Source organism: Protopterus annectens, chromosome 10.part0, assembly GCF_019279795.1.
Source record: "Protopterus annectens isolate FY-2018-M chromosome 10.part0, PAN1.0, whole genome shotgun sequence".
Taxonomy (NCBI): Eukaryota; Metazoa; Chordata; order Ceratodontiformes; family Protopteridae; genus Protopterus; species Protopterus annectens.
The window spans coordinates 1,228,782,135-1,228,795,607 of NC_056744.1; the positions used below are offsets into that span (position 1 = coordinate 1,228,782,135).

Sequence of the window (13,473 nt, forward strand, 5' to 3'; positions counted from 1 at the left end):
TCTAAATATCTATGTTTTGGCATAGTAATCATCACTAGAGTACATAAAAATATACATCTTGGAAAGGGTTACGCGAATCTGAACTGCAACAAGTTAAGTTAATTTTAAGCACCAAATAGGACAGGTTTAAAATGGCCTACAAGGGCAGTTCACCTGGTACTAACCTATGAACCGATTAGCTCGACAGAAGAGAATTCTAAAAATCAATGTTGCAAAAGAATAGATTTTTCCCCAAATTTATCATAAGCCTTACTGTCCTTGTCAGAAGGAGAGGGGTTATTAACCAAATGTTTAGCAGCAGGTGGATTCAGTAAAGCAACAGCTGCTGGGTCTAATCTAGGATGAGTCTAAAAAAACTTAAAAAAAGGGGAGGGTTATATAGTCTATCTGCTCTTGGCAAGGGGGGGGGGGCAGCAGTTTGTGACAAAAACATTCTCCAAAGCAGACAGAACATGAGAAAAATGAGTAGGTTCTAGAAATTTCAGTTGAAACAAATCATAATACTTCCTCAGGGACTGAGAAACATCACTGTTTTCCCACTAAAACAACCAATTCTTTCTGGAAAAAGTTTCAGAGAAAGAGAACTTCAAAAGTAGTGGGTAAAGCTACACTCACAAAGAAATATATACCTTCACAATCACTTTGAGGATCAATTCCTTGAATCTCTTCAGAAAATGAAGAATCCCATTTTCTTTTACCATAAACAGCCACATAGGAAGTGTCAAGATCCTGCACTAAACACTGAGCTAAGTCCAATAAATTACTCTTGTCCAGAGTGACCGAGATAGGAGAATACATCTTTTTAAGTTTTTGTTTGTTTTTGACAGGAATTTCTGCAGAAACAGACTCACTTTTTGCCTGCAAAAAGTTCTCTATGGATGGACACAGCTTTCTGGCTAGGCACAGTGGCATTCTCTGCCCCTTTTCCCAGGACCAGCAAGAGTGGTTCTCCCTTGCCTATCAAGGGCACTCCAAATAGCCAAAGAGGACATGTCTAATTCCCAACCCATGGGAGCTGTATATCAGTAGGACCTAAAGGAAAAGATGAAAGGTCTGAGGAACTACTTTTGGTCACAACAGTCACTCACATCTGCCTGAGACACTTTAGAAGCCTGCTGTGGTGGGAAAGCCTGTTTGACAAATTTATCCTTTTTGCGGCTGGAGGAAGGACGAACTGAGGAACCAGTAGCTTGTTCCAAAGTTAAACTGAAAAGAATGCCTGGTTGCAGTCAAAGTCTTGCAGCAACAGTCTCATCCAAACCAAACTAGGCTGAGATAAGGAACTTTATTGTATTTTTGAACTTGCACTTACTAATTTACAGGATTGCTGCTGTTTTATTGCATTTTCAAAGCACTTAAGCAACAGTTTACCTGAAAAATTGCTCTTTCTGCCTTGATTTAAATCACCTTACAGAAGGGTGATCTAGCCAAAGACTTAGCTGTTTGCCTGCACTTGAGTAACTTCACTTGTGCTTTTACATTAAGAATTTCCAGGGTCATCCATCTTGTCACAGAAGGGGTTTGCCTTGTTTCTCCGGGTTGGGAATCACTCCAGGGAATGCAATGTGTAGCCGTTTATTGGCTCAAGGGCACAGGAGTTAGTTTTCAGATTTTTTTCTGTTGCTATAAAGAAGTTGCATCTACGCACAACTGCTTATTAAGTAGCAGTGGTTAGCTATGCCCTGTACAGTAACAAACACTTACATTGTAAAGCTTGCCTAAAACAAGTACTTAGAACTTTAATCTGTAACAGAGTAAGGCTTTGAGCAGAGATAAACATAAGGCATCTAGTATGCTGAGCAGCACTAATAAAGACCATTACACTACGTAACAGTTAGCCTTAATCCAAGACACCACACAGGTGATCCCCTGTAAAACAAAGTCCGTAAACCTTAAAAGACTAACCCTAATACAAGTCCTGAAAATATGGATATGCATTTTTCTAAAGTCTCTGTGGTCAGCTTGGTAGACATGGGCATCCTAAGATAATGTAGCAATTGTCTCATGTTCTCTGACAAACTTTTAATATTAAACAAAGTATATGAAAAATGCACATACATAACTTCCTTGGAAGTTAAAATATTGCTTACTAACAAGGTTGTCAAGAAGATATATTGTATATACCACAAACATACTGCTCACCATGCACCTTCTCACACTGAGGCTCTTAAAATAACTTTCCCAAAGCTCAAAGACCTCCTAGGCCGTCCAACGGCAACACCTATGTTCAGCAGTCACTAAAGCGCATACAAAAACACCACCTAACTACACACATATGCCTACACCCAATGGTTCCTAAAGAATAAAGCCCATAAGGCAAGCAAACATTTTACCTAATACTCTCATCATAAGGGATTTTATTGTATAATGCACACCAGGCTTGACAAGAAGAATGTGTCAGTTAGTTGCCTATCTTGAGCTAGGATCCATAATATCACACGCGCTCAAGTCACTGCACCACATGTACCAATATTGATTCTATCATAGTCCATGTGGGTGCAAATGACTTGAGGTATACAAATATGAAAACAGACATTATGGATCTCTCTGAATATGTGTTGCAGACAGGTATGTGCCTTGCACTGAGCAACATTCTGTCTTCATCTAGGATGATGCCACAGTAAGAACAGAAAACGATGGATTTTAACAACTGGTTTAGTTTCTAGTGTCACTCCAGAGGGATCCAAAATCTATCAGGATGGGAAGGCATGATAAACAGGTCACATTGCTTTGCCAGGGATGGTCTGCATGTGCCCCCCTTGGGGTTTCAGATATTAACTAAAACTTTATCCACACCCTTAGAGCATTTTTAGGCAATGTCAAAATGACAAAACTACCAACAAAGCAGGAAAAAAAAATCAAAGCAGCCTTAAGGTGCTACTGCTCATTACTATAGCCTAAAAAAGAATCTTCACAGCCTACAAGCTCTCCTCATTCTGGAGAATTTAGACATCTGTTCTGTTACTGAGACTCGGTTTAAAGCCGCAGAAAGCACTCAGTCAGTGCAAAGTTACAGTGCTTTCTACATATTTAGACCAACAGCAACAGAAACAGGGGCTAACGGTGGAGGTGTCTCAATTTACCTTAGCAACAAATATAACTCCATGTTGGTTAAACAAGATGATGCCCTAGAGGTTATCCACATCCAGGTCTCCATAGACCACATTCCGTTCCACGTCCTAGCCAGCTACAGGACACCCTCTATAATCAAAAAAGCTCACAACTTGTACCTAGACCTACTGGAGGGACTCAAAATCCAACCAAACAACCTATTCTTGGGAGATTTTAATTATCCATCTACAGTCTGAGAAACAAACACTGCCTCTAGCTCACAACCACAACATTTCCTGGACTTTGTCAACAGACACACACACACACACACACACACACACTGGGTCAGACAATGTGAACTCCAAACAAGAGGCTCAAACTGGTACTCACCAACATGGGAGAGTGTTGCACCCCCCAGTGTCATGTCCTCATTTGTGAGGTCAGATCACAAAGCTGTCTCCATGGAAATAAAAATTAACCAGGAAAACCCAACTAAACCAGTAATGGTTAGGAACTATTCTAAAGCTAACTACATCATGTTAAGCAACAGTTTGTCAAAATTCAAGGATCCCACAAAGCTTGCAGACACAGCTGCTTAAACAAAATTGTTCCCAGAAAACCTATTCAAACATGTAAACAACTGCACCTACCAAAAGCAAACCCAGCTCTAACACCAAAAATGAACCACACTGGTGGAATCTTAACTTAAAAGGGTATTTAACAAAAGAAAAAAGTCAAGGTCAAAATCAGAAAGAGCATCTCTCACAGAGACAAGAGAGATCTGATTCAACTAAATGAGAAACTAAGAGGTTTAATAAGGTTCATCAAAGCCTATTATGAGGTCAGCATAGCCTCTCAAGCTAAGGACGATTTCAAAGCCTTCTTCAGCTGTCAGGAACCTTAAAGGTAGCACACACACAGCAGTGCACAGAACTGGTGGTAAATAGCACAACCTTCACTGACTATAGTGACATAGCAAATCTTCTAGCTGACAAATTTAGCTCTAACTTCACTTCCCCACCCCTCCCATCTACTCCCTGTGAAATCTCTTCTAGCCTATACCCCCTGACTATCAAGCCGGTCCTGGCAGCACCTGCTAAGGCCAAGAACACTGCTTCAGTGGACTCCAGCAATATCCCCGGATTACCTACTAAATAGCCTGAAACATGACCTAGCAGGACCATTAGTGGCACTGTTCAAGTAAAGCCTCAAAACAGGTTACATACCAAGGTGAATAGAGGGACCAAACAGTCATCTCCTCTCCACAAGTGTGAACCATCAACCGAGCCTGGGATCTACAGACCATTCAGTCTGACAAATCTAACATTCAAATCCATGGAAATTATCATGGGAATGATCACCAAGAACACTGGCAACCTGCAGACTCTGGACCATCCCAGTTTAGCTTAGTCAAGAAAAGGTTTTGCCTACTCAACCCGGTAGACTTCTTTGAGAGGGTCATCAAGGCTATGGATGAGGGAAAAATGGTTTACACCACCTACTTCACCTGGCCAAGGCTCACAATACAATACGCCAACTCAGGTTTTGTTGACAAACTCTCAGAACTAGGAATAAATCCCTGCATAACTCAATGGATTGCTAGCTGGCTCACAGATAGCCTCAACAATCCTTTTCTTGGGTCCTATTTCTAACAGGAGACCAGTCATCAGTGGAGCACCCTAGGGCTCTGAGTTGGGCCTGCTCTGGTTTGGCATCTATTTCTCAGAAGTCAAGGCTAATGCAGAAAGCCTCTGTCTCACCAAGTTCGCATACACTTGCAAATTGGGAGCGATCATGAATTCACCCCATGACACAAATATCCTACAAGATGGTCTGGCACAAACAAAATGAATGATGCCAGAGCCAATGATTAAAACTCAACATGAAGAAATGCATTATTGTGTCCTTTGGAAAATCATCCACCCAAGCTAATTACTTACTCCATTGATGAAACGGCCCTAAGAGTCGACCCAGTAGTTAGGGATTTGGGAAAATATGTCAATAGTAATTTGGCCTTTGACCAACATGTAGCCAAGACTGAGTCTTCCAACAGAGCAAGGTGGTTTGGGAATGCCTGATTTGAAGGGGTATTTTAAAATAAGACAGTTAAATCTCCTATACACAGCACAAGCAGAAAGCTGCAATTCAAAGTGGAAAGGGACAATGATGATACAGGGCTCAAGCTCAAGAAATAAGCAGAGACTGGGATTTTTAATGCAAGGAGAGTAACAATAATCATAGAAAATAATACATTCATAAAGTAGCAGAAAGTGTTCTAAGAACTAATAAAACACAGGAATGCAGAAATGAGATTCTGCTGACATGAATGACTACAATTAGAAGTACAAAGAATAGGTAAGAGGGGACTGGAATTTACTGGAGAAAACTGGCAAAGGAACCAAGGCACTGGGAGAAAATAATAAGGGAAGGGTAATTCCCTATCAAGGACTAATATCAGAGTATAGGCAAAAAGAGAGGAATAAAGGGATCCTATATGAAAGACCAGCAGTGATAGAGTTTTTAGCAGAATCTAGAACACAAACTGCTGATAAAAAAGGAATAATTAGCAGGGCATTTAAAATATTGCACGACAACTATAGAAATGAGAGAAATTTAGAAAGGATTGGCTACGCAATTCACAAAGAAACAATGGGAGGATATATATATATATATATATATATATATATATATATATATATATATATATATATATATATATATATATATATAGCTCCCAAATATGCAACAAAGTCCAGAAGATTTAGTATTTTTGCTTGCTCCCAAATAAGCAACAAAGTCTAGAAGATTTAGTATTTTTGCTTGCATTAAGAATTTTTATACCCCAAGCATACATCAAAAAATGTTTCCTCAAAGTGCAAATGTTTGAGATGTGACGTGGAAGAAACAGGTAAATGGGAACATATTTTTTGACAGTGTAATGCGTTGGCAGACTAAAAATTCCCCTGTAGACTATTCTGTCAGAAATACTGGATGAGCAAACTGGTGCAACTAAGGAAATTATGTTTCTCAGCTGTGATGCAGAATCGAAATTACCTAGACATTGTAAGTCTTGCGGAGTTTAATTCTGGTGGCTGCCAAAAAGAGCAATTACTAGAAAATGGAAATCAATGTCTAAACCAACCATAACAGAAGTAGTGAATATAGTGACAGATAAAAAAGAACTGGAAGTGGGATCGGTATAATAATGTCTTGGAGGAGGAATGAGGTTTAAGAGAAGGCAGGCATTGATTGAGCTATGTAATGTTTGACTGGCAGTGACTGTAAGGAAGTTTATATGGGATGTATAAGGTTTGCAACTGAAAATATGTCAATATGATTTGTTTTCATTTATATAAATGTATGACTGCCTATGTCATAAGTGATAATTCAATAAAAATATTTCCTGCTTAAAAAAAAAAAAAAAAAAAAAAAAAAAAGGACATGTAACCAAGATAGCAAAATAGCAAGAAAAACATTCTGTCACCCAACTCGTAATAGACTAAGACATCTAGGTCCACGGAAGTTATAGTACCACTCTACTCATACCTTATAAGCCCCATAATCTAATACAATGCCCCCTTTGGCATGTACCTGACCAGCCACCTGCGACAGCTAGAATGCCCTCAAAGGTTTCTCACCAGAAAAATCTAGGGTTTGAATACCCTGTCGAGCAGAGATCACCTAAAGTCCCTATTTCTTTACTCAGTGTCCTACAAGTTACTGTGAGGTGATCTTTGCCTGGCATATAAGGCATCTTCAGACCCAGTTTTGATGGACCTCTTGCACAGCTGCAAAACAAACTGTACTACAAATACAAGCTCCAAGAACCTGAATTTTGCCTGAGACATAAATAAAAAATGCTGGAGAGACCAATATGTGCGCCTCAGAGAATCCCTATACTATAGAACAGGCTTCCCGCATCCATGTGAAGCGGAGTTCATCCCTTACCCTTTTCAAGCAAAACCTTGATCACTGGATGGGAAATTGTAAATTCACCCCTGGTATGACTCTAATGTGTCTGATGGATACAGGCTGACAGCAAGTTAACTAATATCAAACTAACAGACACACGCACTCCACCCTTAGCTACCTTATTACTAACATACCTCCAACAATACAGGTGTCCGATGTACTCAAGGAAAAAACTGGGTTGGGTTGCACGGCTACGCTTACAAAGACCCCAGTGGTCAATAGCCTAGTAAAAACCTAACAGACTACGAACTTGTGTAAGTAAAACCTGAGCTAACAGAACATTATCAAATGTAAAGTATATTCTCCTTTGTTAGAGAACAGTAGGATTAATTGTCAGGTTAATAATTTGCTTCCTAGGCCAATTTAGTAAGAAAGTGCAGATTGGTCCATAGTGACATTCAATCCTTATGAAAAACAAAGTGGAGAGGTTTGCAAGACAAAGCTCATAACTCAGAAATTCAACTAACTGAAGTGACCATCACTAGGAAAACCATTTTCCAAAACAGAAATTTTAATTCTGCTGAATCTTCTGGTTCAAAGAAAGGTCAGGCTAGAGCTTAAAACATCACAATAGTATGCCATGGAGGGGACTTGGGTCTCTGACATGAGGTCTTAGAAGAAAAGATCCATTCAATAATGCCTTAAAAATTATAAAGAAGCAAGACAGGTTTTGTTTTCTTCCATGTGAAAGTTGGATATAATTGCTAGCTGTAATTTAACTTTCAAAAAACTAGCAACCTCCTGAAATAACCCCACCAAAAAAAAAATTAAGATAGATGGTAATGGTATTGAAAAACCCAGATAAGCAAACCTGTTCCATTTGTTTTCGCAAACTTTTCTCATGTTCGGTTTCTGTGACAAAGATAAAATCTAGATAACTGATGCAGAAAGCTTGGCATCCCTGGCCATCTTTGGAATTGGCAAAATCATATAGTTAACTTCAGAGCTTTCAAATCTCAGTGAGGCTTGTCCAGATGGACAAGACAGAAGATCGGGAAGAAGATTCAGCAACCATGAACAGTGTTTCAGGTGAGGCCATAGAAAGGAAACCAAGATCTGCAGAGGCCAGAAGGGAGCAATGAGAATCACTGTCACCTTGCACCTTATGGCTTTCTGAAGAAACTTGGTTATAAGGGGAATAGGTAGAAAAGCAAGAGACCTAGGGTCCAACTGTGGACTAGAACATCCTTCAGTGGCTGCCCCTATAGAGGAATCAGGGCAAAGTAGCTGATGCACTTAGGTTCAGGTGGGAGGCAAAAAGATCACAGCATGGCTGGCCCCAGTGACTGGGAATCATAGTAGCCACTGAATAGTTGAGGGACTACTCATGAGGGAGAAGGATAGACCTAATCAGTTTGTCCAACAAGACACAAACCCCCTGGGATGTGCTTGGTCACCAGTAAATATTGAGAAGACATTGTCTACTGCCACAACCTCATAGCTTTCTGTGATAATGTGTATGAATGGGCTCCTCCTCACTGCCACGTTGTCCATTTGGATGGATATCACACCCTTGGAGAGGGTGTCCTGGAATGTCTGCAGTGCCAGGAGGACTGCCGTCATCTCCAAGACACTGAAGTATGGCCTCAGTCACTGACCATATGCCTTGAACCATCATCCCTTTGAAATACCCCACCCCAGAAGGGAGGTGCCCATGGTCACAATGGCTATCATGCGGTAATGGAAAGGTGAAAGGTCAACCCTATGTGGCTATCAGAAAGGTCAACCACCAAAGATGTTAATTTGGCATATTGGCCTGAGACGTATGAGGAATAAAGGTGCTGATGCATCACTGACCACTGGAAAAACAGGGTATACTGCAAGACATTTGTAGAATCTGGCTAAGGTTCCAGCATAGTCGCCACTGAACCCAGTCAATAGAGAATTAGTCTTACTGGTCAGGTTCAAAGAAGGCAGGACCTCAGAAACTTACTGACAAAGGTAGAACTTTTGATTCCAGAAGCTTGGCAATTTGGGAAGTTGTATGAACTCTTTTACTTGTGTCAGTGTCAGCTGGATTTTGCTTAGATATATCGTAATCAGCAAGTAGAGAGTTAACTGGAGTAAGAAGTCTCTGCACTGGATAAGCAGACCCTTGGTTGCGGCAGTAAGAAGCCAGTCATCGTAAGTCAGGGAAAAGCTGGAACTCTTGCAGCCTTGTATATACTAACACTACTACTGTGCATTTGGTGAACACCCTTGGAGCTGTGGTGAGATGAAAAGACAGTGTCCTTAATTGAAAATGACTGGCTCCCATCCTGAAAAAGAGAAACCTTCTGCACTGCCTAACTTGATATGTTAGTAGGAGGTGTCCTGAAGATCTGTTGAGTACATTCAGTCATCCTTCCTCATACGAGGTAAAACTGACTAAACTGTGACCATCTAAAATTTTGTGTGTTTCACAAACCGATTCAAATCACAGATGTCCAAATTGGGCCTGAGGTTTCTGATCTTTTTCAGAACCAAAAAGGGAATCTTGATTAGACTACAGATCCTTACTTCGCTGGTGGAACTCCATGGATGAATCACTTTTCTAGCAATTTTGATAATTCTGCTGATGCTAACTCCCTCTGTCTGGGTGGAACATCAGGGATTTTCTTTTTATTTTGGGAAAGTAAAGAGAATAACATTGCCTCTGGTGATTATCTTCTGCACACATGAATCTTGAGTGATGGATAGCCAAGCAAGAGGGTGCAGAAATAAGCACCCCCCCCTCCACCAACTACCTCCAGACTGAGTCAGCCATGCAACCTTTCAAGAGTGCTGAAAAGTTCTCAAGGTAAAGGAACCTCAATATCCTTGATTTTGTGGACCACCTCTGCCCCTGGGGTGACCATCCACTGGATGTGGGGATTTGTCAGCAGAAGCTTCTTGGGCAAAACCCTTGGACTTTCAAAAACAAAGCTGCTTTCCACCTTTCTAGTTCTGAGGTTGAAAGTCTTACCCTCCTGCTCGCTTCTGGTGAGCATTTCCTTTACCTTCTGTCCAAAAAATGTTGAACCATCGAAGAAAGAGTTGATGAAGGACATCCTGAAGCCCTCCACAAAATCACAGAAATGCCTCCAGGGATACCAGAAATAGAAATGAGAGTGCCTGCTGTTCCTGATGTGCTATCAGCTGTATTGAAATGCAGGCTCATAGACATACAGGCCACTGAAGAGTAGATAGCTAGGTCGGCAAGCAGGAAATTAAAAGGGATTTGGAAAGTTTTTTTTTAGTCAAATACCACTAGAAACAAGCCAAGTGAGTGACACAGTTCTACATGCAAAGTGCAAATGTCAATAAAGCATGAGTCCATTTCCCAAACATGTCCAGTGTCTTGGACTCCTTGTGAGGGGGATGAACAGTGGTACCCTCTTCAAAAGCCTCCTTTTTAGTGGCTGCTATAACCACCATGGCATCTACCAGGGGCTCTTGCTCCAATGAAACCTGTTCCTGCGGGCTACCAAAATTGTATCAGGTTTCTTGGGAACAGATTCCACCACATCAGGTTTCTTCAAAGTGAACTAGGAGACCAAATCAATGAGCTCATGAGTGGGTGGGGCCACCCAGGAGGTAAGTGAGCCAGCCCTGAAATCCTCTAGGAACAGACTCTTCTGGGGAGGGGAGTTTGGTGGACCAGCCCCCTCTCTGCTTCATTAATTTGAGGGTGTATCTGAAGGAGACATTTTCCAGAGGGGATCTTGAGATCCACCCCCCCCCTTCCTCAAAGTCAGTATCCTCACTGAGTGAATCCTGGGAAGAGTCAAGATGACTCCTCTTGCAAGTCCATTCCCTGTTATCTTTTCTCATTGGACATTCCAGAGAAAGCTCAAAACTCAAAGGGGAGCTCACCAACGAGGGTTAAAGAGGTCTGGCAAGATGAGCAGAAACTGGAACAACAGGATTCAAGGGAGGTCAGAACTGTTCTGAGTGGGTATGAGATACCTCCTCTGTCAGCTTAGAAAGAACCCCATCAAATACCTCGAAAGCCAAACCAGAGACTTGTAGCAAAAAAGGCCCTCTGGATTTGAAGAGAACAAAGAAGGAACTTCCCTGGCTGTGATCTGGCTTGGTTCAGAAGCGGACATCAGAGTTGCGCTGTCCAGGGCCGAAGCGCCCAGGGACACAGACAGCTCTGAAAACCCTGGAATAGATTCCAACCTGGGTACCTCGACTCAGACCTCCTGGCTCAGAGACACTTCATGATCTCATAGAACCAGTCAAAAAGGTGAGGAAAACCATCAGAATCGAAGCCAACCATGCTCTCAACTCTGAGCAGGATTTCTCATGGGCATCTCTCAGAACCATTGCCACTGTAACTGATGGCCAGACAGAGAAGGAGAGATCAATAATGGAGCTGTTGAGACTTGACCAGGAGCACCCAATGACAAAGGTGTCAGGAGGATTCCCATCTGAATCTGAGTCAAAAGAAACTTCTACATGATCCTATTGACTTCATCTTCTGAAAGGCTCCTCGATTATCGAAGTGACCCAAATGAAGATGCTACTGAGGGCAGTTTGGAAGATCGGTGAGTCAGTCTGTCTTGTGAAATAGGATAATGGAGCTAAGGGCTGTCCGGCTCCAAGGAAAATATGCAAGGTAGAAATGCTGGTCCTGCCCTGTGGTAGGAGCCAGAAAAACCCAATGGATATGGAGAACCTTTGTGAGATTTCTCTCTTTGCATTTCACTTCCTTTCTCCTTCTCTGACCCTTTTTACATCTATCTCTCTCTCTCGTTCATTTTCTGTAGTGGATTTAGATTTCTGGCTTTGCAGAAGGAGAAACTGAAGAAGTTGCACAAGTCGAATCTCACGCTTGGGCAGGGAGAAGACCTTTATGCACTAATTTGTTTCTCCTGTCTACAACAGCCTTGGCTCCAAAAGAAATACAGGACTCACAAACAATATCTAAGTGGTCAACCCCTAAACAGCTGAAACACAGGATGTATGGGTCTTGTGGAGGCATCTTGTGCCCAAAAGGCACAACACTGTTTTCATCTGTAAGCCTCATCAGACATTATCATCATACAATTTTTTACCATAAAACTAAAAGTAACACTCTTATTTAAAGTTATCCAAAGTCATGTGATAGTCATTAAAAACACTTTTTTTTGCTAGGTTAATCAAGTTTTTCAGAAAAAGTAAGTTTTCATTCATAAAAGTAAAATGGAAGTTTCACAAATGACTATTCTACAATAAAGTTTCACAAATTACTATTCTAAACTAAAAAACAATACTTGAAGTGAATATTATGCAGTAAGCTAATCTGAATCCTTAAAGCACTAGCAATACAACTGGATCAAATACAACTGCAAAAGAGTTTGTTTCTAATAAGAAGTTGAAAATATTATTAATGAAGTAATGGTTCTTGTTATAGTAAACAAGTAAAGGCCCAACAACAAACAAGAAGTTTAAACCTTATAATAAAGCAACAATGACATGTAAAATTAATCTGGTCAAGACACATTATTCTATCAGTATGTCAACAGCTCAGCAATGAAACTTCAATCTATCACACAAAATTGTTTTCCTACTATTAAAGTCACTGCAGTAAACATCTGGTCCACAACACCAGTGATAAAACAGTCATTGAATTTTCCTTACCAAGATATTTTTCTTATGACGTTTTTCTTTAATATGCTTATGAGCTCCTTGGACATTTTCAATGTGGACTGAACAGAGTTTGCATAGGTACTGGCAGTTAGGGTATTCCTGGGAACGCTGAAAATGTAAGAACAAGAACAGATATTATGATTTAATATGGATTTTTATACCACTAGCAACAAACTTCTAAATGAAACATAAAAAGTTGCTTGGTTTCCAAAACAGACATTACCACCAATTCTCATGTATGGGAATAAAGTTGTTTTTCTTTCGGCTTTTCCCAGTTAGGGGTTGTCACAGCGGAACTCCGGTCTGCTAATGATTGGCAGTAGATTTTTACAGTGCCGAGGTGCCAGCTCGACGCCCAACCTTCAACAAAGGTACGCCCATTCACACATGTCTTTCGAACGCTACTCGACCAAAGTACAGTTGTGTAAAATCTTACCATAACAGTAGATGTCCTTCTCTTCGCTGTTGCAGTACTCTTTACAATAGGGATCCTCTGCCAAGGGCAGCCCGACATCCGGCCAGTATACTAAAGTCTTTTGTTTGTACAGGGCATGCCATACATCACACATATGCTTCCCTCGCATGGCGTAGGGCATAAAGGTGACATCTGGATGCACCATCCTCAGAACTGAAAAAGCCCCATAGGGACGACAGTTCAAGGACACATCTAGAATGAAAAAGGACCGGGGGAGGAAGAATACTGCAACAGTGAAGAAAAGGACATCTACTGTTATGATAAGATTTTATACAACTGTACTATGTCCTTCCACATCAATGTTGCAGTATTTATTACAACAGGGAGAATGTAAAAGCTCAAGAAGACGACAGGAGGGAGGAAGGGCCAGCAGAACTCTC

The 13,473-nt window shown here is 41.0% G+C and overlaps 1 protein-coding gene across 1 annotated transcript in view; it reads right to left on the minus strand.

Moving 5' to 3' along the window:
• The window catches only part of TUT4 (terminal uridylyl transferase 4), a 3,240,181-nt gene extending 3,226,979 nt beyond the window's left edge, over nt 1-13,202 (minus strand). Inside the window, exons 1-2 of the mRNA XM_044086854.1 lie at nt 13,179-13,202; nt 12,610-12,726 (exon numbers count right to left, since the gene is read on the minus strand). Coding sequence (XP_043942789.1) covers nt 12,610-12,726; nt 13,179-13,202 — 141 coding nt within the window. The remainder of the gene's footprint in view (nt 1-12,609; nt 12,727-13,178) is intronic.
• Between the last annotated feature and the right edge of the window lie 271 nt (nt 13,203-13,473).